The sequence below is a fragment of the Sarcophilus harrisii genome, chromosome 5 (genome assembly GCF_902635505.1).
Source record: "Sarcophilus harrisii chromosome 5, mSarHar1.11, whole genome shotgun sequence".
Classification (NCBI taxonomy): Eukaryota; Metazoa; Chordata; class Mammalia; order Dasyuromorphia; family Dasyuridae; genus Sarcophilus; species Sarcophilus harrisii.
The window spans coordinates 122,197,080-122,224,572 of record NC_045430.1 but is presented as its reverse complement, the minus strand read 5'-3'; the positions used below and the strand labels follow the sequence as shown (position 1 = coordinate 122,224,572).

The 27,493-nt window shown below is 33.8% G+C and overlaps 1 protein-coding gene across 3 annotated transcripts in view; it reads right to left on the bottom strand.

Annotated features, from left to right (window-relative positions):
* ARNTL2 (aryl hydrocarbon receptor nuclear translocator like 2) overlaps positions 1 to 27,493 on the bottom strand; it is an 86,278-nt gene that overhangs the window by 22,944 nt on the left and 35,841 nt on the right. For 2 of the 3 annotated variants that reach the window (XM_031938497.1, XM_031938498.1), the window contains exons 5-11: positions 16,084 to 16,163; positions 15,226 to 15,318; positions 13,529 to 13,646; positions 11,794 to 11,937; positions 3,835 to 4,075; positions 2,574 to 2,680; positions 2,201 to 2,351 (exon numbers count right to left, since the gene is read on the bottom strand). In XM_031938497.1, the coding sequence (XP_031794357.1) occupies positions 2,201 to 2,351; positions 2,574 to 2,680; positions 3,835 to 4,075; positions 11,794 to 11,937; positions 13,529 to 13,646; positions 15,226 to 15,318; positions 16,084 to 16,163 (934 nt within the window). Of the gene's footprint in view, positions 1 to 2,200; positions 2,352 to 2,573; positions 2,681 to 3,834; positions 4,076 to 11,793; positions 11,938 to 13,528; positions 13,647 to 15,225; positions 15,319 to 16,083; positions 16,164 to 21,211; positions 21,461 to 27,493 lie in introns of all 3 variants that reach the window. The other variant, XM_031938499.1, reaches the window with a different exon arrangement.

The following is a 27,493-nucleotide window of genomic DNA, read 5'->3' as shown; positions in this document are numbered from 1 at the left end:
AACAAAAGGTATTAAAGTCTCACCTCTTTTTCACCACTTATTCTAAATAAAAAAAGGATCACTATTTTAGAAATCCCATTGCAAATTCAAAGAAACAATTGTACATCAAAAAGTTTACAGAATAAAAAAGTACAGATAATAAGGGGAGGATATGAGTTTTTAGATAATAAATTACCATATGTGGTTTAAAATAAGCCTGTAACAAAATATTTATATGCTCTGTTAACGGTTGGGGAGTGCTACAAACAAGTATTGATAGTGAGATTAAAGTGTCATAAGAATTTTACAAAGGAAGTACAAGCTACAATAACTATAACAATAGCATGTATGTAGTGCTTTAAGATTTGCAAAGTATTTCACAAACATTATTTCATTTGGTCCTCATAATAACCCTGAGAGAAAGGTGCTATTATTGTTCTTATTTTAGAGATGAGGAAATAGAAGCATACAGAATTTAATTAAGTGTCTTGTCCAGGATCCCATAGCTAGTAAGTGTCTGAGCCTGGATTTAGCTGGGGAATAGGATTTTTCATCATAAGTCCTTCAGAATAGTCATAAATGATTGTACTACTGCAAACAGCAAAGTCATTTACAGTTGGTCATTCCAGAACATTGCCATTACTTTTTATACATTTCATTTTGTTTGAGTTCATGGAAGACTTTTCAGTTTTTTTTTTTTCTGAGAGCATCCTACTCATCATTTCCCACAGAACAATATTCCATCACAAACACATACCACAGTATATTGAGCCATTCCCCAATTGACAGGCATCCCCCTCAATTTCCAATTTTTTTTCCTGAGAAGAGAGCTGCTATAAAAATTTTTGTACATATAGATCATTTTCCTTTTTTAAAAAAATTCCTTTTGATAGTTATACCTAGTAGTGGAATTGTTAGGTCAAAGGATATGCATAAATTTTCAGCCCTTTGGGCACGATCATATCTTTTGATCATTTATCAATTGGGGCATGGCTCCTATTTTTTATAAATTTAATTCAGTTCCCTCTATGTTTGAAAAATGAAGCCTTATCAGAAAAATTTGCTTCAAAATTCTTTTTACAATTATTCTTGCTAACTGCATTTCCCTCCATTTATTTTCTCTCTCCTTTCACCCTGTCTCTCCTCAAAAGTGTTTTGCTACTGACCACTCCCTCCCCCAATATGATGTCTTTTTTGGGTCACCCTTCTCCCTTCCTGTACCCCATGCCTCTCCTATTTTCCTACAGGGTAAGACAGATTTCTATACCTACATTGAGTGTGTATTACACTTAATTTTTTAAAAATATAAACTGTACAAGTAAAGGTTGGGGAAACATAACAATGACAGTTTATATAAAGATTTAGTGATGTTGGTTGATTGCAAATTCAATATGAATTCAGAGTATATTTTGGCTACCAAAAAACTAAGATAATTCTCAATAAAAGACAACAAGTTTACTATTACATACTGGTCAGATTACTCTGATGAATTTTTTTTAAATAATAATTTTTATCTCCAAAATATATGTAAAGATAGTTTTCAATATTCACCCTTGCAAAACCTTGTATTCCAAATTTTTTCTTCTTCCCTTCTCTGCCCCCCCTCCCCTAGACAGCAAGTAATCCAATATAAGATAAGCATGCACAATTCTTCTATACGTATTTCCACATTTATTGTGCTGCATAAGAACAATTAGATCAAAAAGGAAAAAAATGAGAAAGAAAAAAACAAGCAAACAACAACAAAAAAGGTGAAATTACTATATTGTGATCCACATTCAGTCCCCACAGTCTCTCTTTGGATGCAGATGGCTCTCTCCATCACAACAGACTACTTTGTTTTCAGTTTAAGAGAAACATTGACAAACCAGACACATCCAAAGAAGGGACAGGACTTGAAACCATGGCAGCGAGGTAGCAAGTAGAGAAGCACATGGCACTTGGAGTTAGGAAGATCTGAGTTTGAAGCTGACTTCAGACATATTTATTAGCTGTGTGACACTGTCTGGGTCTTAAGCTCTATGTGCCTAAGTTTTCTCATTCTTCACATAGTGATAACAATAGTATCTATTTCACAGGATTCTTATGAGATTCCAGTGAAATAAAATATGTAAAATCTTTTGCAAACCTTGAAATTATTATTCTAGATATTATGTCATAGGAGGAAGCATTAAAGAAACAGATTGTATGGGCTACGATAATAATTTTTAAAATTACTTACAGAACTAATGTGTTGATGGATACAATGTATTCCAGTTCTTTGGTCCAAGGGTTTATGAAACTAAACCACTGGCTTTTTAAAGTTATAAATGAACCATCTTTTGCTTTGAATTTGTAGGAATCAGTAAAGATTTTTTCCTTACTCTGTAGGACTAAACAGATAAGAAAAATTCAGATTATTATAATATTCTTAAGATAATGTCATTATTATAAAATTAATTTCTTTAATATTCTTTCAAACTTCTGAATTTATGTTCTGTATGAATTAGGTTTCAATACTATTTGAGGGAAGAGAGAGAAAGAAGAGAGAGGAGACAGAGAAAAGAAAAATTCAGGTAAAGATTTTACAGAGAAAAATTCTATTCATTGCATACCTGCTTTATGTTTGTTGGTTAGATTACTCTGATCATCTTGATGGAAGTATTCATAACAAGAAGTTCCCAAAAGTTCTTGTGGAAGATAGCCTAAAATTGCTGTTGCCCTTTTTAAACAGAAAAAAATTCAGAACTGGTGAATATACAACTTTCTAGTATACTGTACATTGATTCTAATTAGTAGTCTACATGGGAGGTATTCCCCCTGCTTCATGTGGTCCACAAAACTCCCACGTGCAAATGAACTAGATTAAAATTTAATTGGGAAATATTTAACAAAATAATAAACATATAATTCAACATGGATAATATTAATTTGTGGTTTTTAAAGTTAATACACGGTAGCCAGGGATCTGTTTTTTTTTTATTTGACATAACTAGCCTATTCTACATCATTGTTATTGAGGTAGGTAGATATCATAATTGGAGAGAGTGCGTGATCTAGAGTCAAGAGGAGATAAATTCAAATATAATCTCAGGTACTTACTGACTATGTGGCTCTAAGCATGTCACTTAACTGCTCTGTGTAAACTCAGTTTCCTCAAGTGTAAAATAGGGGTAATAATAACACCTTTCAGGGTAGCTATTCTGATCAAATGAAATAATATTTATAAAGAACTTAGCACAGTGTCTGGAACATAGTAAGTATTTAATGAATGTTTGTTCCTTTCTCCTTCTTCCCTCCCCAACTACTGGTTAGAAGAGAACTATAGCAGGACAATATATATAAGTAGCAGGCAAGGAACCTTCACAGGAGTTTCACAGGATTATAGCATCACAGATCTGAAGTTGGAAAAGACATCCCAGACCAAACCCCCTAATTTAATAGGTGAGGAAACTGAGGCTTGAGGAAGTTAAGTGACTTGCCCAGTGTCACATAGGCAGTAAGTATATTTTTCTCATGTATTCTCTGGTCTCTTTGGACTCTGATATTCCACTCTGGAATGTTGTAGCACATCTGGAAATTTCAAGGGAGGAGGCAGATCTTCCTGTGAATCAACCTAATCAAAGACATAGTGATTATTACTCCTAGATCAATGAAACTATGACTACAGATTGTCTCTCCATCTTATGTCATTGACTGAGATACACTGTAGTGATCATGCTTCAGTTAGAAGTGTGCTGACATAGCAATATACTCATTCTACTCAAACTTTTCCTTTTTAAATTAAATCAACCCAGATGGGCTACAGAACAACTTATCATTCTTGTAATCTTATAAATCAGGACTTGCAATTATAATTGTTATTGCATTGGTTACCGTTGATCCACATAAACAAACTTTCCATTCGTGGCAAAGCGGGTAACAAATTCTGTTGGTTTGGTTTTAATTTCCCCACTGTTCTGTGGTACAATATATGGATGTAATCTTCCAATGGCCACAAGGCAGTTAAAGTCACTGCTGTTTTTCTGGTTGTCGTTGTCTTCTTCCAGTCCCACTACGCTCATGGGCCAACTCCTCAAATAACCCATACAATGAACAGTACAGAACTTCCTGTGATCTAATTTAAAAGAAGAAGGAAAGGAAGAAAAGACAGAAAAGAAGGGAGGAAAAAAGGAAGAAAAATAGAAAGAAAGAAAGAAAAAAGAAAGAAAGAAAGAAAGAAAGAGGGAAGATAAGAGGAAGGAAGGAAGAAAAGAAAAGAGGGAAGGAGGGAAAGGAAGGAAGAAAGAAAGAAGAAAAGAAAGAGAAAAAGAGAGAGGGAAGGAAAGAAGAAGGGAGAAAGAAAAAGAAAGGAAACAAGGAAGGAAAGGAGGGAAAAAGGGAGGAAGGCATAAAGGGAGGGAGGAAAGAAAAGAAGAAGGAAGGAAGGAAGAAAAAAAGAAAGAGAAAGAGAGGGAGGGAGGAAGGAGGGAGAAAGAAAAAGAAAGGAAACAAGGAAGGAAAGGAGGGAGAGAGGGAAGAAAGCAGAATGGGAGGGAGAAAAGAAAAGAAGAGGGAAGGAAGAAAGGAAGGAGGGAAGGAAAGAGGGAGGAAGGATGGAAAGAAGGAAGGAAGAAAGGAAGGAGGAATGGAGGGAGGGAAGGAGAGAAGGAGAGGGAAGGAAAGCAGAAGAGAGGGAAGCAAGGGAAGGAAGAGAAGAGTGAAGAAAAGAAAATGAATTAAAGTCATTAGGAATAAATTCTAAAATTTTTTCAGTCATAACATTAATCATTGTGTTTCAAAAGTATGAATAAGCCAGAAAATGACAGATGAATTGACCCTGTTTTAAAAGAATTCTGTGTTCTTTTTTGCTTTGTAGTTTTGATAACTGAAATGATTCTATCTCACTTTCTGGTTAATTTAGTTATGCTTTCCACATGAAAAGAAGGGGAAAAAAACCACATGGCTAATCTCTTGTTTCAGTTGATATTAATCTAATTCTGGTTGCATAGCTATGATACAATTTGTAAAATGAAGGTTATTAACATTTATTGCAAAGAATTTCACAACATAGCTCCATCCATCCTATTAATTGTATGGTTAGTCATTTTTCATTAGTTTCTCAAATTTAGTTTGGTTTTTTGGGGAAAAATATTTTGAATATATTATGGGCACATTCTAGAGGTATCCAGGAACTAATGAAAAGTGAAAGAGTATGTCTAAAATAATTTAAAAAAAAAAGAAAAGGAAAGAGATTTCTTTTCATTGACCTGACAACACAGCTAGACTTTTAATCTTTTAATTTGACTTTGTCAGATCCTCAATAGAAGGACTCAGGATTGGATTAACATTTTACAGAGCTCCCAGATTCACATTAGTAAGAGCAAAGTCATAGTCAAAGCCAAAAAATGCTTGAGCCTTGAAGAACACACTGACCTTTAATTATTAGTACCTATAAATATGTCTGTTGTGGGCCTATGCAAATATTGCAGACATTGCAGAGTAGGGAACACATTCTGTTGATCTGACTTTAATCTCCCCACAGTTTTATGGGGTTGTATGTGGAGAGACGTTTCCAAAGTCCACAAGACAGTTAAAGATATTGTTTTCTTCTTGTTGCCTCTCTGTTGGCATTATAATGTAAATAAATATGTTTATTATATATCATATAATTATATAATATACTATATATTTAATTATGCATTAATATGACATTTATGCATGCTTATTGAGGACATCATATAAAATTTATAAATAATCATAGTAATTTTCTATAATTATTAGCAATTGCTACTAATCATAGCCCAAGTTTAAATAGCACTTTAAATTGCTATCTGAAACAATAAGCCCCCCCCTCAATTTTCCACATTTTGTCCTTGTCTCTTACTACATTCTGAGGCTAGTTCCTCAGATAATGACAGTGGAAGTTAACTACATTGACTTTTACATTTTCAATAGAATTTTCAGGGAGGCTTGCTGGTAATTTCAAAATTATTTTTAAAAATTCAATTATATTTCATCTTCAGTTCTAAGTTCTCTTCCTCCCTTACTCTCACCCCATTTGGAAGACAAGAAATATATTTTTAATTATGCAAACTAGAAAAATTATCTAATTTGCCAAAAATATTTGATGGAAACATTTCTAGGAAAAATAATATGTTCTTATTTGACACATTCTGAAGAGTTTGTTTTTTGGGGATTTTTTTTGGAGGCTCATTTAAAATTCAGTTCAACTCCTTCCTCTCCTACAAAACTTACAGTGGTTTCAAACATTTTATTGGATCCGCTCATTGGTTAGATAAACACAGTCTTCTGATATCTCAGAATCCCAGACTTATTATTCTTATTTACCTTACATTGGATTAATTTTTTCTCTTTTCAATTAGACTGTAAGATCCCAAAGAACAAGACTCTATTTTATTTTTATATGTTTATTATTTTTATATGTATTTTTCATATTTCATTTATTTATTTAATGAAAATTAATTACAAATGAATTTCCCTGGATCACAGAGTTAGTGTCTGAGGCTGCATTTGACCTTGGGTCCCCCTGATTCCAGCAGTGATCCACTATCTACTGTGCCACCTAGGAGCCCTAATTTTACTACTTTTGATTCAAAACCCATAGAATTGGAACTTCAGAGATCATCTAGACCAATAGTTCTTAAAATGTGGTCAGAGATCTTCAAGACTTTTACAGTGAATGCATGAAGCTAAAACTTTTCATAATAATACTAATATGTTATTTTGCAATTAAAATGTCCCTCAGTTTTCCGATTACATACATATCTGTTTGAGGCCAGATTTTCTTCATAAATTTTGACTAGATGTATTTTAGTAGATCGAATGCAGAAGTAGAGATTTGCAAACCTATAGAAAACAGGGGTACTCTTCTCACCAATTTTTTTTTTTGTTATGGAAAGCAATGGTTATTTTTCACAAATAATATGATTTATGTTAACATGTAATAGGTTTATTGTTATATTTAAATTTATAAAAATTTTTAAATTTATCAATTTTGATTTCAAATATGGTAAGGATAAGCAAATATAACCTACCTAAACACAAAGCTCTTTGGGGTCCTCAATAATTTTTAAGTGTGTAAAGGGATCCTAAGACCAAAACATTTGAGACCTACTGATCTACTCTCACAGTCTTTTAAAAAAATTTCTGGTTAATGTTTATATCTTTCATTTATTTATTTTTAATTGAATTTTCCTTCTTAATATACTTGTAAAGAATTTGCAGCAATATATGTACAAATGGAAGGATTGACAGGGAACAAAGTTTCTGATATTAAATTTCTATTTACCCCCTATTCTCAAATATTTATTTCCTCTTCTTTCATTAAGAAAATCTGTGATGTCATATCCTATTCCGAATGCTGACAATTTGGTAATAAATATATTGACATTATTAAAGCTTCAGCATATGCCTTTCCTAATCCTCCCAATTGCTAGTAATCTCCCTCCCAAATTACACATTGTACTTAACTACTCTATATTTATGTCTCACAGCCTTTTTGTATTCTCTTCAGGGTCCAGCACAGGATTTTTCCATGGCAGACATTTTTTAAATGTTTGTTAAGTTGAAAAAAAAATATGAAAGCAAAATGTATTCACACAGTAGCCATTAACATTGCCATAAGTGAATTAAATGAAGTCAGAGATATCAAAGGGAGGCAGTGTAAACTCCTTGAGGATAAACATAGTTTCATTTTCCCAAGGAGCTAGTTGGCAGAGTAAATAAAGCGCTGCACTTGGAATCAGAAAGATCTGATTTCAAATTCTATTTCAGATACTAAAGCAAATCACTTAATTTATGTATGACTCAGTTTCCTCATCTGTAAAATAAATATGAAAAATAGCACCTACTTTCCAGTGTTGTGAGGATAAAATGAGATAGTTGTTTAAAAATAATTTTGAAGTTGTAAGGTTTGTAAACCTTAATAAAAGGCTATATAAATGCTATCTACTCTTATCATTATTTTTATCTATATATATTTTTTCTTTATAGTTTTATCTTTATATGTGGGATAAAAATAAAAGACTTCTTAGAGGAAATGCCTGAGTTGAGCCTTGAAGAAAGTTAAACATTTTAAGACATGAAGTGAGAAAGTATATCTTTACAGTAATGAAGAACCTAAAAGTATATAGGCAGGAGATGTTGTACCTTATCAGGTAACAATGAGAAGACTACTTTGGCCAACCATGGCAGCCTGAGGGATGGTAAAATGAAATTAGTGTGGAAGAAAGGCTGGATCCAAGCTGTGAAGGGTTTTAAATGCCAATCTGAAGATTTGATATTTATCTGAGAAGCAACAGAAAATTACTAAAGATTCTTGAGCAGAGAAGTGTTAGGGTCAACTCTGTGTTTTTGGAAGACTGTTTTGATAGCTGGACAGATGAATGGATTAGAGAAGACTCAGAAGGAAAGTACCACCATGAGGCTATTGCTGCAATAGTCTAGGTGAGAAAATTTGATCTATGGCATAGGCTGCATGAATGGAGAGCAAATACATACAAAAGATGCATCTGATTAGATGTAAAAGAGAGGGAAATTGAACAGTTGAGGATGATTCCTAGACAGCAGACCTGGATAACTAGATTCTGGAAAGTAATTTGGAATTATGTCTCTAAAGGTACCAAACTGTTCACACTCTTGATCCAGCCACATTAGTTCTGGGACTATACCCAAAGAAATAAGAGAGGAAAAAGACTTTTATGTATAAAAATATCTATAGCAGCTCTTTTTTCATGGTAGTCAAATATTGGAAACCAAAGAGGTGTCTTCCTATTGGAGGATGGCTAAACAAATTTTGGAACATGAAAAAAATGAACAATAATTGTGCTATAGGAAATAATTAAATATATAATTTCAGAGGAAGACTTCTATGAATGAAGATGAAATATGCAACTCATTTCCTGCCAGAGAGGTGAACTTAAAATACGCAAACACACATTTTTGGACATGGCCAATGTGGGACTTTTTCTTGCCAGATTATGTATGTAAATATTTAGATTTTTTAAGATGTACTCAATTGAGAGAAGTTGTAATGGGAGGAAAAAAAATTAAATTTAAATATCTCGATGGCTAGAGATATTGTAGCTCCTTTAATAAGTAAATACATTCCTATATAAGATGAATTTAAGGAGGAAAGTAATATATTCTCTTTTGGACATTTTGATTTTGAAAGCTCATCAGAAGGTTGGAGCTCAAGAGAGAATTTTTATTGGTGGTATCCAGTCATTTCAGTTGTGTTCAAGTTTTTGTGATCCAATTTGGAATTTTCTTGTCAAAGAAGTTTGCCATTTCCTTCTCCAGCTTATTTTATAAATGGAAATACTGAGGCAAACAGGGTTAAATGACTTTTCCAGGGTCACACAATTACTACGTGTCTGAGGTCAGATTTGGAACTCATAGTCTTCCTGACTATAAATCTCATGTTCTACTTACTGAACTAACTAGCTGCTCCCAAGAAAGAATAGGGCTAGATATGTAGATTTAGGGATCATCTTAATAGAAAGGATATTTGAACCCACAGAAGCTGACAATAAGATCACTGAGGGAGGGCATGTATATATAAAAGGAAAAAAGGGTGTCCAGAACAGAACTTTGAGAAACAACCACAGTTAGGGGGAAGGGATCTGAAATTTTACCCAGCAAGGGAGAAGGAACAATCAGATGGGTAGGAAAAACACATGAAGAGTTGAAGGAGAAAGTCAGAGGGAGAGGGAATAGTCAACTATGTCCAAAGCAGTGGAAAGATTGAGAAGGATGACTAAGAAGAAGGCAGATTTAGTTAGAAATCATCTATAACCTTAGGGAGAGTGGTTTCCATGGCATGACAGGATTAGAAGCCCAAGTATAAGGAGATGAAGAATGAGAGTTAAGGAAGTATAGGCAAGTATTTTTTCCAAGAGTTTAAAAATAAAATGGAAGAGGAGGTTAGGGGATGATGCCTTAAGAGGGGAAAAGGATCAAGTGAGGATCTGTTTGTTTTTTAAGGATGGGGATGACCCAAACATGTTTATAGGTAACAGCAGATGGATAAAAAGACATTAAATCACAAGAGTGTACCTACTATGTGTGAGGAAGGGAGTGGAATGGCCAGATAAAGGATTAAAGTAGAAGGGTTAACCTTGGCAAGGAAAAAAAGGCACATCTTCCTCAGAGACTGAGCAAATAAGATGAGACTAAGAGATGACATAAAAGGAATTTTGATGTATAAATTAAAGGAAAGAGGTCACTTTTATAAGTTGAATTGCTCTGCTGAATGGGCAACAGGGATGAGTTAGAAGACCTAATGAGGAAAAAGAGGTTTCAGAATAGCCATTTCAAGAGAGTGTGATTGTCAATCAGGTTAGGATAAAAAGGCTATTTTGTAGTAGTGATGGTTCAGTTGAGATTAGATGATATAAATTTGTGGTGGATTAAGTCAGTACTGTAGTTTGACTTTTTAAAATGCATTTAAAGCTTTGATCTACTTATAACCTGAGCTGGTCTGTTCCTCTTTAGTTAACTTGGTGCTTTGTCTCACTCCTACCCCCACTCTTAGGCTCCATAATATTAAAGCCAAACAGTGCAGATCCAGGATGGATATAATCCATAACAGCTCAGAACTCCTGAATTAAAGATATCTACCAGCACTAGCCTTCTCAGGAACTAGGATTACATGTATAGACTATCACTGATCTCTTTTCCTATACTTCTCAAGCATATTCTACAGTGGGTTGGAGACAGAGCTTAAGAAGAGGAGAAGAAGGTACTGACTCACAAGTTAGCCAATTAATATTCTACAAGGACAGGTTACCCATAATATTTTCACCTGTAAATTGTTTTCCTATATTGATATGTACCATATAAATGATCATGATCTATTCTTCCTATTGGATTCAATTTGCCAGCACTCAGTGTTAATGTTTTCCTGCCAAATTATAATCATTTATACTTTATCAACGTATAAAAAAGGTAAATCTAGTATAGAATTTTTTCAAATATCCCTGTTTGCAAACCAAGATAGGGAGATGGATGGACACAACATTGGTACTAAGAATGTATACAGAGCAAAACACTTTCTTAATAATCTGGTTTGATGGAAATATAGTCTTACATTTAACTTATTTAGTATATGGGTATAGCCAAAAGGTCTCTGAAGAAACTTATATTTCCAGACTAAGTTTTGTGGATAAAAATAAAAGCAATTCAATATAAAGATACCCATAAAGAAAATCTGTAAATGGACACATAACCAGCAAAGAACTAGTCTTATTATGAAACACAAAACTTACATTAAAAGAAAATTATTGGGATATTTTTAGTAACAGTATAATTCTCTAATGGTCCTAGAGGCCAATACTAGGACCAATTTGTACAAGGTTCAGAGATAGGTTTTAGCTCAATGTAAAGAAAATCTTCTTGACAATTAAAGTATTCCAAAGTAGATTCCAAAGTAGAATCAACTTCCTTGAGTAGGTTAGGTTTAACTTAGCAAAAGGCTTTTAAAGTAAAGACCATTTACTGGGTATGTTGTAGAATTATGGTTTTGTTTTTGAATTATGGGTTGGAGTAGATGCTTACTAGGGTCCAGTAAACCAACTTGGAGATATTTTCCTTTTGATACAACTCCTTTAAGATTGTAGAGAATAAGATGAAGTATTGATTTGATTCTGGAGTGAATTTGATGAATCTGAATCGCCAATATGGATAATTAAATTAAATATATTGTTTTTTTCCTCTTCTCAAGAAGCTTTTGTTTGATTGGTATTAAGAGTACATCTCATTTTGTTTAGTAGTAATTACCTGGGGACATTAATTTTATTTTCAAAAACAAAATCACATATTTTAAAAAGATACCTTTCTTCTTTGAGTTAGGTAAGCATTCCTGTTCTTCTTTGATTGATGGTCTATAAGATTTTATCCGACAAAAAAAGGATCGTCTTGCACCAGAATAGAGATGAGTTGTTCCAGTGGGGAAATTTGCTTGGACTTGAAAGCCAGCTTTCACAATAGACAAAGAATAGATAATTAGTCAGAAGAAAATGTTTTCAAGTGATAATGAAATTTTCATTCCCTAGCATTTTTAATCACTTCTTACATTTCTCTGTTTACAGTAAATGAAAAAATATTGCTTTTGTGCTTTGATGTAATAACAGGCAAATATTAACAAAATGCCTGTTAACAGATCCAAAAATGGCAATTACAAGAAAAATCTATTTTAATTTTATGTAATCTCATTTTGAATTTTAAAAGATTTTTTTAAGTATAAAAGAAATAATTAGTTGACATCTTTAAATATACTTTAAATGTGAGAAGAAAAAACTCTCAAGTTACTAGATAATTGTGATCAGTTGGAAAAAAATCCCATAATTTTCTGTCCATTTCATACATCACCATCATTTTCATAGTTCAGGGATCTATGATTTCATCAGTGTGGAGGCTCTTTTCATTGATGCAGATCATGATTAAAGTATAAGTCATATGATGTGTATAAGATACACTAATGAACTTGATCGTGAGCCTGTTCAATAACTTGTTTTGACTAAAATAATACATCATATGGTAACCACATAATAGATGAGATGCTTCCCTGAACTTGGTCAAGTTTCTTCTCACAATATAGTCATAGTCTATTCCCAAACCTGAATAAAAACCCTTTCTGGCTTGATAAGGTCTGCTAATGTCCTATCAGAGAACCCATGATCACCTCAAGATGGAGCAACAACAAGATGAAGCATCAGAAGAGATCTTTGGTAGAAGTGTCTTTTCCTTCCTTGTCTCTGTCTCTGTCTCTCTGTCTCTCTCTCTTTCTGTCTGTCTCTCTCTCTCTCTCACACACACACACCCACACACACACACACACACTCACTCTCACCTTTATCCCTCTGTGGGTGTCTCTGTTTCTGACTGTCTTTTTCACTGTCTTTCTGTCTCCCTCACACACACATTCTGTCTGTGTGTGTCTCCCTCTCCCTCTCTTTCCTATGATATCATTAGTATCAGGATTTCTCAGGGAGAAACTTCCTCTACCATATCAGTGCATACTGGCAGTTTCTTTGGAACTTATATTATTAGAGAGTTTTGTAGGGAATTGAGAGATTAGGTGATTTACCCAGGGTCACAAAGGCAGTATGTATCAGAAGTGAGATTCAAATTCAAGTCTTTATGTCTTTGAGGTCAGTGTTCTATCTACTATCAATTCTTTTTATATTCTTGTGTTATAAAGGTATGAATATTACATGATTTAAAGTCTGATGAAATTTACTCTTTAAAGCTGTGAGGAAATCATTATATTTTGCCAAATGAGTATAAGAATGGGACCGATCAATGATGGTTGCATAACAATAGAATAGGATTCCATTTCTTGAACAATGTCTTTTCATCTTAGAGAGAAAATATTTGAAAGCAAAAATGTCACAAAATGAAGAACTTTTTGATATGGCTTTTAATAGACTGTTTATAGATGTAAATTGCAGAGCCCAATAAAATATGCATATTTGAGTAAATTGGTACTTAGATATATGTATGATTGATCTCAACTTTTAAACAACTAATCATAGTCTTATAAAACAGTGATCATAGCAACACTTACTTTTGGCGTCTATCACTTTCTCTCTTGAAGAAATATCAGAAGAAGAAAGCTGTTCCTTTACTTTGGCAACATCTTTTGGATGTAAGTAGTCAAATAAACTTTGTCCAGTCAAACTTGCCTAATTGGAAGATAGACTATTCATTTGAAAGCAATTTAACCAAGATACCCCCATTTTCCCTCCATAAAATAAATATGGTTGCTTTTGTTGAAGTTCATAATAAACAAAGAAATGTTCACAGTGCAAACTATTCATTTTATGTTTCAGATAAATATTATTTATTTCCTGTACATTCTTTCCCTAGTCCTCCCCATTCCCCTGCCTATCTCCCTGCCAACAGTGAACAGAATAAATAAATTTAGTTTAATACCATACATTTCCAAATTTATATACTTGTGTTCTAATCACATGAAGATATACCCCAAAGTCATTTAATCCTGAAAAGTAAGAAAGTATTGTTAATTAAGTTGTAGCAAACAAAGATAGCAGTGATTCTATAAAATATTTTATAATTCTAATAAAGAATAAAGTAATTCCCAGATAAAAATACACAGAGATGTATAATGTCATATATAAACCAAACTAACTTTAGGATCAAAATAACAACCCAGATAGTCTTTGAATTTGTGGGTGACCATTTGTATGTAGAAATGTGACCATTTCTACCCACAATTATTTCTCTTATGACTACTTATAGTTTATATACTGTTTTCCCTGCCTGAAATATCCTTTTCTCTTCTCTAATTACTTAAGTCCTAATTTTCTGAGCAATTGTGATAGAGTGGAAAGAGCACTGTGTTTAGAGAAAGAGGACCTGAGCTCAATTCCAGCTCTGAGATTCACTCCCTGTGTAATACTAGACAAATGATTTAACCTGCTTAAGCCTCAGTTTTCTTATCTATAAAATGGGAAGAGTAGAAAGGATCATCTTTAAGGTCTTTCCAGCTCTAAATCCTATAATTGTATGACACACCATCCTTTTCTGTTCTTTGTACTTGAAAATGTTCATATTTGTTGGTGTTTAGGAAGCTCAGAATAAAAAATAATTAAGTTTTAAAAAGGGCAGGGAAGCCCTGGAGGAAGGCCTCCTGTACCTTGAGTGGATCCTTTATGGACAATTTCTCAGAAAATATGAACAAGAACTATACAGGATGAAAAACTGTAGCTGAATTGCAAATAGATTAGAATCTATGTCTACGGAAGAGATCACAGATTTATACCAATATAGAAGTACAGCTAGAGTCTGATGAATTTAAATAATGAGAATTCCCTTGAAATCTCATTATTTGAATTTGTAATAGCTATTTTCATCAAATTGGAACCAATTACCATCTTTCATAATTATAACTTCAAACAGTGAGAATTCAAATGCATGCAACCATTTCAGGGGATTTAGTATGGCCATTTATCTGTTTTACCAGTTTTTCAACAATTTCTTAGTAAGTAATCTAACCCTAGCACTCTTTAGTCCGTAATAACTGAAACCACTGACATTATCTCACTACTTTACTTAAGGGCATATTTTGAAAGAGTACTATGTAAGATTCTATCAGGAACTATCACAATAAGAATGCTGCTTTTGGAATTTTGATGTTAATGAATAGAAAGAAGTTACTTGGATAGATTATATTTGTTCAAAAAAGTTAAAAATAAACTATTATAAAATTACCTTCAGTTTTTGAAAAGCAGTGTGGCATACCTGATCATAATTAAGTGTTTTGGAGACTGATTTAGAGACAAACAGAATTTTTCCTCGATCACATCCAACAACAAATAGGAACCCATCTGCAACCTGTCATAATAATAATCATAGCAACAACAACAATAATGTTACATGTATTCTTTTTCATATTTTGAAAGTTTTGATTTTGAATAAACTATATAGTAGCCTATAGAATAAACTAAGTCTTAATTTATTTTAATCTATAGCATAAGAAAAATTAAACAAAAGGTAAAATGGAGCCAATGTTTATAAGATCCTTAAATTAAATCTAAGCTCAGACTCAAGCTTTTGAACTGGAAAGAAAACTCAGATATGGAATACGTTGTTCTGGTCTTAAAAGTTATCATGTTTTCTTTTTTATAACAATTATCTTTATAGCATTTCTATTATATTAATGACATTCACTTGGGGAATCATATTTTTATTTTATAAGAAATTAGAAAAGTTTGCCAGCCTTTCAGTTAACAACACTTGTAACTTAATCCAGGTTGTTCAGACCATGTGAAAAAAACACTTACTACTTACTGTCTATGGGCAATGTATTCTACTTGCAGGAGAACCTCTTGTAAATTACTCTGAAAATCTAAATTCTATTAAAATATCCTGCATTTCCTCTTTATTCTGACTGAAGCAAATAGAAGGCATTTACCAACTCATATACTATGGACAAATCTGCATATTTTCTTTTTTCTAACTAGGCAGGACTCAGTGTTCCAAAGATTTCCTCTCTCCCCCCTCCCCTCCTCTTCTTCTTTCCCTCCCACCCGTCCTTCCTCTAAACAAAAAGGAAAGACAATAAGGATGAGAATGGAGGACATGTCTGTCTGGACTTACCTTGAGGATTAAATGTCTCAGCTCATCATCCTGTATAAATGTAGGCTTATAATTATCTCCTGTATAAGAACTGGTAGAGCCTTAAAATAAGGAACAAACATAAAAAAGATCCTGAAAACACATTCCAGGTTGAAATATATATTGTTTTCCAGAAGTCTTTTTAAAACAGCAGATTGTCATGAAGCTCATAGACAACCATAAATACAACTTAGAGTGGTCCCAGAGACAAATCTGTTTTTTCCCTAACCTTAAGTGAAAGAAATATAAATAACTTTCTCTGGAACTGTGAATATATGAGATATGAAACTATACATGACTTACCTTTTAGGGTAACTGGGGCAACTAGATTGAATAGATAGAATGCAGGGACTGGAGTCTTCCTGAGTACAATTCTGGCCTCAGACACTTAATAGCTGTGTGATCTTGAGTAAACCACTTAACCCTATTTGCCTCAGTTTCCTCATCTGTACCATCACCTCTGTACACATTTTTAAAGGCAGATCAGACCACCTCATCACTTCCTTGTGGAGACTGTCTTTTATAAAATATGCTTATTGACTGGAGCTACTTCTGTAGCTCATTAAGAAGAGAGGGCTCATTATCTATATCCCAGTCCTAAAGAAAACTTCATCATTCCCTCAAGAAGTACAATTTTATTCAAATAAGAGACCCCTTGAAAATCAGATTGGATCAGACAGAGATCTGTGACTCCATCTCCAAAAGGTAACAAGAATTATTAGAACAAAAGTGAAGATTGAAAAAAATCAGAAAATGGAAAGTCCTTTCAAAAACAAATATCCTTGAAAACAGCTCAAGGAAGAAGAGCTTCAGAGTCAACAAACTAGATGAAAACCTAAACCATTAAAAAATTACAGAAACCAAACTTCAAGAAATGATGATCTGAAGTATCACCTCATATTTATTATATTGGCTAAATAAGACAGAAAAGGAAAATGATAAATGTTGGAGAAGAAGGAAAATTGGAATACTGATGCGTTGATGGAGGAGTTGTAAACTGATTAAACTATTCTGGAGTGCAATTTGGAACTATGCTCAAAGGGCTATAAAACTGTGCATAGTTTTTGATCTAGCAATTTCACTAGTAGATCTGTCAGCCAAAGAGATCCTAAAAAAGGGGAAAGAAGTCACATGTACAAAACTACAATAACTCTTTTTGTGGTGGCAAAGAATTGGAAATTTAGGGAATGGCCATCAATCAAGGAATACTATTGTGCTATAAGAAATGATGAGCTGGCAGATTTCAGAAAAACATGAACATGTCAGAACAACAATGAACCGATACAAAGTGAAATTAGCAGAACAGGAAAACATTGTACACAATAACAACAATGTTGTGTGATGATCAACTATGACAGAATTAGCTTTTGATACAATGATCAAAAACAGTTTCAAAAGACTCATGATAGAAAATGCATATCCAGAAAAAAAAATAATGAAGTTAGAATGCAGATTGAAGCATACTACTTTCACTTTTTTGTTTTTTCTTTCTCATGGTTTTCTCCTTTTCTTCTGATTCTCATTTCATAACATGACTAATGTGGAAATATGATTAATATGATTGTACATATATAGACTACATTTGATTATTTAGTGTCTTGGGGAAATGGCAGGGAATGAAAGAAGGGAGAAAAATTTAGAATTCAAAATCTTATAAAAGTGAATGTTGAAAACTAATTTTACATATAATTGGAAAAATTATTATTGGAAAAATATTATTAAGTGTATGGGGAAAAACAAACAAAAATCAATTAATTAATTAAAAAAGGAAAGAAAAGAAAGAAATCATGAATGAAAATTGCCCAGATCTAAAAGAATCTTAAAGCAAAGTGAAAATAGCAATAATCACCTAATAATCTCTGGAAAGAAACCCTAAAATTAAAATGGCTAGGAACCTTAGCTAAAATCCAAAGCTTAGAGTATGACAGTCAACAAGTATTCATGGAACATGGATTGAAAGAGAAAGACTTCTCACAGAATTTATGATTTGAATGAAGTCTTCTGCTTTCTGGTTTCTCTTGCCTTCTATGGTTTCTATGATTTGTTCTTTGATCTACCAGTCTTTTGATGTGTTATAAATTGTTATTTAGTCTCCAATTAATTTTAGTCCTTTCTTCAAAGGTCCACTATTTTCATTGCATTGTGGTTGGTAAATGATGTGATTTTTTTAAAAAAGTTCTCTTTCTGACATTCTCTAAAAGATTAATTCAATTCAATATAGTATGTATAGCATCGTCTATGCCTTATAGCCTAATGTGGGAATAAGACACCAAAACTGATAGTTCCTATATTTTTATATTAATTATATTAATAAGTTTATTAGAGAATTACAAAACAAAGTGCTAAGTAAAGTTCAGAAGAGAAAAATCATTATAATAACCCATGAATCAGGGTAGCCTTTGTGGAGGAGATCACACTTGAGTTGAATTCAGGTTTTATCAAGGACATTAAAAGGAGCCAGGGATGTTTAACTTGGACAAAAGAAGACTTAAGGCAAGCTGCTGCTGCTACTACTTTTGAATATTGTTCCCCTCTCATTCCAGTGAGATTGACATTTCTTGAGGATGGAACAGCAGAGAAATTCCATAAAAAACCCAATAAAACCCAAATTGAATTGACATACATATCCAGTGAACAAGAGGGAGTTAGGCTCCCTCTCTTCAAACTAGAGTGACTCTGAATGAAGATCAAAAGTTCTATATCTTCAATGGCTCCCACTATGTTCATGGTATTTACCAAGATTAAGAAGCTTGATTCAGATTCCTTTAAAGAAGACAAAATAACATCATTCACCAGAGAAAAAGAATTTGATAGCCTCACTAATAGTAAATTTGAAAATAAATTGGGCATTTGACATTCATGAAGCTGAGTCTGAAAATATAAAAGCCTACTTAAAATTGTAATTGAAGAAGTAGGAGATCGATTTAAGATTGTGATCAATGTCAGGAGTATGAGACAGATTTAAGAGAGTAAAGAATATTCAATTTAGTAGGAGGAATTTAGTTGATCAAGTGACCAGGAAATTAATTGGAATGACAATATGCTTATACATGATCCAACAGACCTCTAAGTAGATTTGGATTAATTGAAGAAAAGTGTGCTCTAACGATCAAAAAAACATATGTGGAGACTCTGTATGGCTGTTGGACAGAACAGGTTTTTCTGGGAGGCAGCCATGATGAAGGCATTTAGGTCAGAAGAAGCTTGAATTTGGGTGAGTGAAGCCTTACAAATTGTTGGAGGTTTAAAATAAGAAATATGGACTGTGTGAATGCTATCTCCATTTTTAAGGGAACAAATTAGAACTCCACAAGTATATTATCCAATACAGCTCAATATTTAGGCAGTCTTAATGGGAAAAAATTAATGAGATAAAGTTGGAGAATGGAGGTGTTGCAGTGTTGCAAATATTATAGAAAGGAGAGGATAGTTTGGGAAGGATGATCTATTTGGGCCTAATGGGAAAACAATTAACTGGCACATCCCAACATGGGGGAAAATACAAACAAACTGGAAGGAAATCTGGAGAGAACAGCTAAAGTATTGCTGAAACAATTTGGCAAGACTTACTATAGAAGGACAGGAGGCCATGGATTGAGTGACAGACACTTTTATTAATCTATATTCCTCTCCAGAGCCAGTAATTCCATCCACATCAGGCTACAAAACCATGATCATGAATATTTTCTGCACAAAGGTATATTTCCAAAACTTTTACAACACCTCAGTTAGAAAAAATATTCTTCCAAAAATCTAGATGAACATGTTTAAAAACTTAACATAGCAGATACTGAATAAATAGGGCTTCATTTGTGCTTGGAAAGGACATACCACAGGGTAGATGAAAGTGTTTATAGAATCAAATATATGATTATGATTGTGTCATTTAACTATATTAGCACATAACTTTACACATGTCTGACTTGGAATGACACTTGCAATTTTTTCACAGAATAAAGAAATGAATAATTTAAAAAGAGCAAAATAGATTCTATTTTAACAGGAAGGAAAAAATTTATTGATATAGAACTTTTCTCAGTCAGCCATCTCGGTAAAATAAGATCATCAACATGTCAGAGCTAATAGAGGAAAAGGAAAACAACCTAAAAGTATAATAATGAGTATAATAAAGAGAAAAAATGGTATGCAATTGAAACAGCATAGTATCAGATGTCCTTATAGGAAAAATAGAAATGGAACTAAAGAGTAATACACAGGAAAAGCAACTGTATCAAACTGAAAATATATAGAAGATTTTAATATTGAAGGTGATAGAACTGTGAGGACTCTGATTGACTTATATAAAAATTATCTAAAAGAGATGAAAATACTAGAGGTGGAAAAAAATCTAGGATTTTATTAATGCAAAAAGAAATACAACTGAGAACATAAATTACTATTTACCTATGTGTATACTTTTCCATATATTCAAAAATCTGTATAAGGATCATTTATCCAGGGCATTTTTGATGAGGTTATTAACAAGGGAAAAGAAATTGAAGAGAATAAGCATTTAAGATTCCTTGGAAAATATAACAAAAATAATCCTAATTAACTACATATTATAATAAAAACCAGACAAAACATAAGATGGGGCTATGTATATTCCTCAAAAGATAGTTGCCACTGTAATAGAGGAGATCCAGAACAGATTCTAGATTGAAGAGGGATTCCCTGTGGATGATGAAGTTATGCAATTGCACCTCTTGATAAATAATGTATTGAATACATAAGATCCAGAATATTGCAGAACTTCCTAGAAGCAATCTACAGTTACTTAAAGGTGTGTGGTCTGTCCATTTACATGGGAAAAACCAAAAGAATGAAAATATCGATTTCTCATATTTTAACATGCATTTTGGCTGGACACTCTGTAACACTTGTCTAGCAGAATGTATATTTGTGTCATACAACATAAATGAGGAATTATTTGGGTTCAGAGTTGAACAGGAAAAGAGTGGGCTGGATTATTTCAAAACTCCTTAATAGACCCCATACTTCCTATGAAAGCAAAGGTCTGGTTTTTAATATTATTTTTTTCTGATGTCATTATGAGAGAGTGAAACATAGGATACAACTGTCTCAGAAAAATGAAAAACAAGTTTCACACCGAGGGCAATGATGTTCCAGAATAAGATTAGTCTCTTCAAGTTTGTGTCCAGAGGCAGTGTGACTTTTGATTGAATCATCATTCTTCCACTAGACTGGATCCAAAAGATCACTCCTTGCTCCTCGGGGCATCAATTATAAGTTGGCTGTGACACCTGGCCTGAAACATTGGCTGTGGGCTACTGAGATATCAGGATATCCTCAAAATAATCTTTCCAACTCCCTGGGGTATAAGATTCTATTTCTTTACCTAAAATGAAAAAAAAAAAACATGAAAAAGGCAAAGGACAAATGCCTTTCTTTCAGACTTCATGGCCCCAGAAAGAAGAAGTTTTAGGGCTTTTCCCCTGGAAATATGGCATTTAACTTGACATTGTGAGCAAAAAAGTCATTGAGATCTTTCAAGACTGACTATGACAAAAGAGGTAGAAGGCTGACAGGTGTTTTTGAGAGTCTCCTTTCACCACTTAGTTAGTCAGAACCAGTTACAGAATGTCTACACACGGTCTCTCCATGTCTCACCATGACAGCTCTTTCCTGGAAACAAACGCCCTAGAATTTTCCACGTGGAAAAGTAGCTTCAGCAGAATAAGCTGATGGATCTGCGAATGTGCTAGACATCTTTGATGTCTATATGCCATATGTATCTCCAAAAGAATATAAGCTCCTTAAGAGTAGGGATTGTCATTTTGTCTTTGTAACATCATTGATCTATCAATGTCCAGAACATGGTAGACACTTGATACATTTTTGTTAAAATTAATGGGGAAAATTTTTTTTGCAGGAAATTTCTCAATTTTTAAAAATTTTACCAAAGTTTCATTTTCAAACTATATAAAGGACAAATTCAAATGAATAAAAGTCATTCTCCAATCATTGTTGCTCATATTTTTGTTTTTGAAAAGGACTAATATCATGATTTTGGAGTAAATTAAGGGATGCTGGATGATATCTTGACTGGAGTGTGAATTGGATTTAAGTGAGACAGACTTGTGCAAAGCTGTCAGCAACAGAATCATTAAAATTTAGTAGCAGGACAAAAGTTCCACATCACCTACTTCACTCACACTCATTCTGCCAGGGTAAGTCATCACAAGCTTGGGATGATCATCTCTCTAAGTCCCCAATTGATAAATGGCTAGAGGACATGTAGTTTTCAAAGAAAGAAAGCTACCAATATCCATATTAAAAATGTTCCAAATCACTAATAATTAGAGAAATGCAAATGAAAGTAACTAAGATCCTAACTCACACTTGCCAAATAAGTAAAGTTGGCAAAAAATGATAATAAATATTGGAGAATTGCTGTGGAAAAACAATTATTATTCTTTTAATGAAGCGTTGAAGTGGGCCAGCCACTCTGGAAAGCAATTTGGAACCATGCACACCCTTTGATCCAAAAATAGGATTATCATGTCTTGACCCCAAAAAAATCAAGCATGAAGAAAAGGACTTATATTTTATTTCCTTCCAGCTGCGTTTATTGGTCTGGACCCTATTATGATCATGTTCCTTGGAAATCTCATCAAGATCGCATCAACCTTGGTACTCACCCCTTTTCAGTAATTCAGTACCTGCTTCCCCTACAATTGGAGGGCTAGAGGGCAAATCACAGAACTCCTCCAAGAACCTTCATTTGTTTTTTTTTGTTGTTGTTTTTTTTTTTTGTTTTTTTTTTTATTTTAATTTAATAGCCTTTTATTTACAGGATATATACATGGGTAACTTTACAGGATTAACAATTGCCAAACCTCTTATTCCAATTTTTCACCTCTTACCCCCCCACCCCCTCCCCTAGATGGCAGGATGACCAGTAGATGTTAAATATATTAAAATATAACTTAGATACACAATAAGTATACATGACCAAAACATTATTTTGCTGTACAAAAAGAATCAGACTCTGAATTACTGTACAATTAGCTTGTGAAGGAAATCAAAAATGCATGTGTGCATAAATATAGGGATTGGGAATTCAATGCAATGGTTTTTAGTCATCTCCCAGAGTTCTTTTTCTGGGCATAGCTAGTTCAGTTCATTACTGCTCCATTAGAAATGATTTGGTTGATCTCGTTGCTGAGGATGGCCTGATCCATCAGAACTGGTCATCATCTAGTATTGTTGTTGAAGTATATAATGATCTCCTGGTCCTGCTCATTTCACTCAGCATCAGTTCGTGTAAGTCTCTCCAGGCCTTTCTGAAATCATCCTGTTGGTCATTTCTTACAGAACAGTAATAAAGAACCTTCATTTGAAAAGGGCTCCTCTACCAGCTATTTCTTTATTTTCTACCAATTTATACTTCTAGGACTGGATTCAACCATGTCTCCATAATACATTCTTTCCCCTTAGGTCCTGGGTTTTCAGCTTTCTTTTGTATAGTGCTTTTCTCTGTTAGATTAAATTAGCTCTTTGAGGGGCTTCCTTATTTTTATGTAATTTCAGAGCTTAGCACAATGTCTGGCACATAGCTGATATTTCAAATGTTTACTGACTGATAAGGACTTGGATAAGGACAAAACTCTTATTGTTGAATCAAAGAACTAGAAGCTGAGAGAGAGTCTGTCTACTGGGAATAGCTAAACAAATTATGGGATGTGCACACATGTGTGATATAATATTATTGTACCATCAGAAATGACAAAAGGGATAATTTCAAAGAAACCTGAGAACATGTGTATGAAATGATACCAAATGAAGTAAGCTGAACCAGGAAAACAATTTATACAGTAACAATATTGTAAAAACAACAATTTTGAAAGGCTTAAGAACTCTGACCAATGTAATGACTAACCACAATTCCATAGGACTAATAATGGAACTCTTCTCACAGAGAGAAATAATGAATTCAAGATATAGAATAAGACACACTTTTTTTGTTATGGCTAAGTGGGAATTTGTCTTGTTTGACCTTACATATTTGTTGAAAAATAAATGTTCTTTTTTTTTTTCTAAATGGAAAGGAGGATAATGAGGGAGAAAAAAATTACTTGTTAGTTGAACAAAATATTTTAAAATAAATGTTTAGTTCATCAAGGTTAAAAAAATTTAAAAGAAATGAGTCTAGACATTTCTTTTAAGGATTTTCATATGTAAGAAAGATCAACATATTGTTAATTGAACTGAACCAGGCAGAAATTAGAGATAAGCATGTTTTAGCTCAATGTAAAAATTAACTTTTGTGATTCAGACTTGTGATACAGATTGTATAGAGCGAGTTCCATTCAACTGGAGATCTTCAAACAAAGACTGAATGGTTGTTTGGAAGGAATGTTGTAAAGGGGGTTCCCACAGGGGGCTTAGATTAGATGGTATTTTGTTGCCAACATTAAAGTGCTGTGGCTGATTTGTAACTGGGATAAAAGCTTAAGGAAAATGTTACATAAACATCATGGCAGTCTTCACTGATGATGACAAATCAAGTAACCTATTACACAACAGAATTTTATTAAAAATTGTGTCCTAGGAAATTCCCCTAAAAGAAGCTCCCCAGTGAATTCCCACCACAAACCATTCCATTGCCATCACTAGGAGCATCAGGACCTTTTCCTCTTCCATTTGACCTAGAGGGTCCCTTCCTTACTGTGTCATTTAGTATACAGCATCCATACTAAGTGAATTAGACTATGAGTACTCTAATAGGTCTCACATGAATCCCACAGTGTTATAGAAATTGCACTGACTCTGGAATAAGAAGACCTGATTTCTTATATAGCCTCTGGTAATTAACAACCTGTATACATCCCTCCACATATCTCCTTTCTTGTTCTAGCCAAGAGTCCTCCAACTACGCCCATGGGCCAGATGCAGCAGCTGAGGACGTTTATCCCCCTCACCCAGGGCTATAAAGTTTCTTTATTTAAAGGCCCACAAAACAAAGTTTTTGTTTTTACTATAGTCCGGCCCTCCAACAGTCTGAGGGACAGTGAACTGGCCCCCTATTTAAAAAGTTTGAGGACCCCTGTTATCTAGACCTTCTGGGGAACCAATTCAATCTATACTGTGCTTTACTTTCTAATTCCTTGCTCCCTTGTCCTATTACTGATCACTCCTTGCCAAACCTCAATCTCAAACTCAAAGTGGATTACTTCCACTATTCATCACCTTCATTCTTACTCATATGCTACTGAATCAAGTTAGAGGGAGCCACAAATCCATGCTGTTGAGTCTATTGCAAATTTACATAATATAAACTCAATTGGACCCTCATGTCAGTAAGACAATTCTTTATCCATTATAAAAAAAATGCCATTCACTTCCAGAAAAAGAACTGATTAACTCTAGTGCAAATTAAAGCATTTTTTTTCACTTTATTTTTCTTGTGTGTGTCTGTGTGTTTTGCAACATGGATAATATAAAAATATGTGTGATGGTGGTAAGATCTAAATCTTATCCTTCTTCAAGAAGCCCAAGTGATCCCTCCTTCCACCCTCTCAGCTGAAGATCTTACTTTATATTTACTAAAACAAAATTTTTGAGGTCTTCTATTAAAAGCGCTTTCTTCTTTTCTGCTCCTTGTCTTATATCCTTCTGACATCTCATCTTCATCTTGAACTCCAGCCTCTAATAAAAAAATGACCCTTCTCCTTGCCTAGGCCAATCCCATTACACACATACTTGAGTCTCTTTTCTTTTGCCTCCTCTAACAGATTGCTCCTCCCTTCCTCTGCACTCTCTAATCTTCAGTCTTCCCCTATCAACTGGTGCCTTCCCTGCTGCCTACAATTAAGTTCATGTCTCCCTCAGCCTCAAAAAATCCTCACTTGATCCAACCATCTCCGCTAGCTCTCATTCTGCATCTTTTCTCTTCTCAATTAAACTCCTTTTGAAAGCTTTCTATCTTAGATGCTTCTGCTTACTGTCCTCCCACTCTCTTCTAAACCCACTTCAGTCTGACTCCCAATGTCAGCATGTAACTACAACTACCCTTTTCAAAGTTACCAATTATCTCTTAATTTCCAAATCTGATAGCCTGCTTAATCCTTCTGATCTCCCTTCAGAATTGGATATTGCTGAGCATCCTCTCCTAGATACTCTCTCCTTTCTGAGAGTCTTGTTGATCTCTCTTGGGTCTCCTCCTTCCTGTCTGATTGTTCTTTCTCTGTCTCCCTTGCTGAGACTTTTCCAGAGTGCTTTCACTAATTATATTCTAGAGTTCTATTTTGGGTCCTCTTCCCTCTGTACTCTAAGATCATTTCCCATGGCTTCAATTTTCATCTCTAAAAAGATGATTCCCAAATCTTTATATCTATCCCTATTTTCTCTCTTGGACTCTAGTCCACTGTCACCACATGCAAATCGAACAATTCAAACTGGATGTCTCACAAACATCGAAATTTAACCTGTCTTATTATATTTCTTCTCAGATGCTTCGCTTCATACTTATGTGTAACATCACCAAACCTCCTATCATTCAGCTTCTTCCTCCAATCTTTGTTCTCATTTACCATCCATATCCAATTAGCTGCCAAGTCTTATTGGCTCTTCCTTCACGATATTTATTGTTTATGTCCTCTATGCATACAATTACCATCCTAGTTCTGGTCCCTATCACTTTTCCCCTATACTAGTATAATTGTCTTTTATTTGATCTCCCTGCTTCAATTATCTCCCCAGTCTAATCCATCTTCCACATATCTACCAAAGTTATTTTTCCAAGAGCCATGTCCATGTCATTTCCTTGTTTGATAAATTTCAAGCACCCTATTTCCTTTAGGATCAAATACAACAAAAATTTGAAATTTAAGGTTTTTGAAAACTGGACATTTCACATTTTATTTCTTCCTATACTCTAGGGACTAGCAGAACCAGTTCACTTGTTATTCCTCAAATAAGGCACTCCATCTCTCATTCATCCCTTTGACTAATGTCCCCATACTTTCAATGTTCTTTCCCTATTTTTTCCTTGACAAAGATACTGTAGTGGTTTTCATTTTCTTCTTTAGTGGCTTAAGGCAAATAGGGATAAATAACTTGTTCAGGATCATATGATTTTTGTGTTTGAGGCCAGATTTGAACTCAGGTTTTTCTGAATCCAGGCTAGTGATGAGTCACTTAGCTGCCTTTCTCTTTACTTTTCTGTTCTTGACACCACTGGCTTCATTAAAGACTTAAATCAAATGCCACTTTCTGTAGGATGCTTTCCTAATCCACTCAACAGCACAACCATCTGCTTTATGCCTACTTTCCTTCTACTTTTGAAATGCCTATTTATTTACATGTCCCCTCACCCATTCATATATAAGATTCCAGAAACAGCAACACAATTAAAAAGTAGCCTTCA